General features: G+C 28.8%; 1 protein-coding gene across 1 annotated transcript in view; it reads left to right on the plus strand.

The window, feature by feature from the left end:
- LOC119585430 (ribosome biogenesis protein BMS1 homolog) overlaps positions 1 to 866 on the plus strand; it is a gene marked incomplete in the record, with an annotated part of 34,374 nt that overhangs the window by 10,855 nt on the left and 22,653 nt on the right. Inside the window, 1 exon segment of the mRNA XM_037934088.1 lies at positions 375 to 379. Coding sequence (XP_037790016.1) covers positions 375 to 379 — 5 coding nt within the window.

Consider the following 866-nt stretch of genomic DNA (forward strand, 5'->3'; position numbering starts at 1 on the left):
ATTGATTTGATATTAGTTAGATAGTATATTTTAAACGTGCAGAGTTATGTTTGTGGTAGTTAGTATCATGTACAAATTCTTATTATCTTTCATTTTTTATTTTCACATTTGACTGAAATTTAGGCACATTTGGGTAGACTGATAGAGCATACAGTTTGCAGTTGATTTTCTCCAAGAGAATACGTCATTTGCCACAAATGTGACTGATGTGTTTGTATTTGTTTTTGCTAGTTACTTCAAGTAATGATAAAATTTTTGGGCATATTCCAGGTAATACAATACATTATACTTTTTATTGTATTTTTTATTTTAAAATGAACGAAATAAGTAGTGTTGTAGATTTAAATAAAGAAACTATTTTACTGCCATGAAAGTGGAGTAGATAGAAGACAAAACTTATTAATACATAAGATTACCAATTCCCTAAATTGATCATAAATGTACGAAATTTTGTATGGATTTATGTGGAGGTGTACCTTTCAGAAGATCTTATTGTCTTTTGTTCTTTATTCCAATAACTTCATCTTACATTGGGATTTTCTAACAAAAACAACAAAGTGGTTTTTTCAAATTCCAAGTTGTCATGAATAAGGTAGGGAGTGATGATCAGATAAAAAATTATTAATAAAAATAAATTATTTACCAATTCCCTTTGAATTCTGCATCCTTTGGTACTAAATTTGTGTGGATTCCTTCATGGGGGATGATGCCTCCTCAAAACTTTTTTGTTTTTGGTTTTCTTCCACATACATCTCTTCCATATTCCCCTTGTCTGACAGTGTTGGATATTTTTCAAGAAAAAACAATAACATAATATCAATGATTTCTTGGGGAAATAATGTTAGGAATTTTTTTAAATTTGCCTA

The sequence above is a fragment of the Penaeus monodon genome, chromosome 19, assembly GCF_015228065.2.
Source record: "Penaeus monodon isolate SGIC_2016 chromosome 19, NSTDA_Pmon_1, whole genome shotgun sequence".
Lineage (NCBI taxonomy): Eukaryota > Metazoa > Arthropoda > Malacostraca > Decapoda > Penaeidae > Penaeus > Penaeus monodon.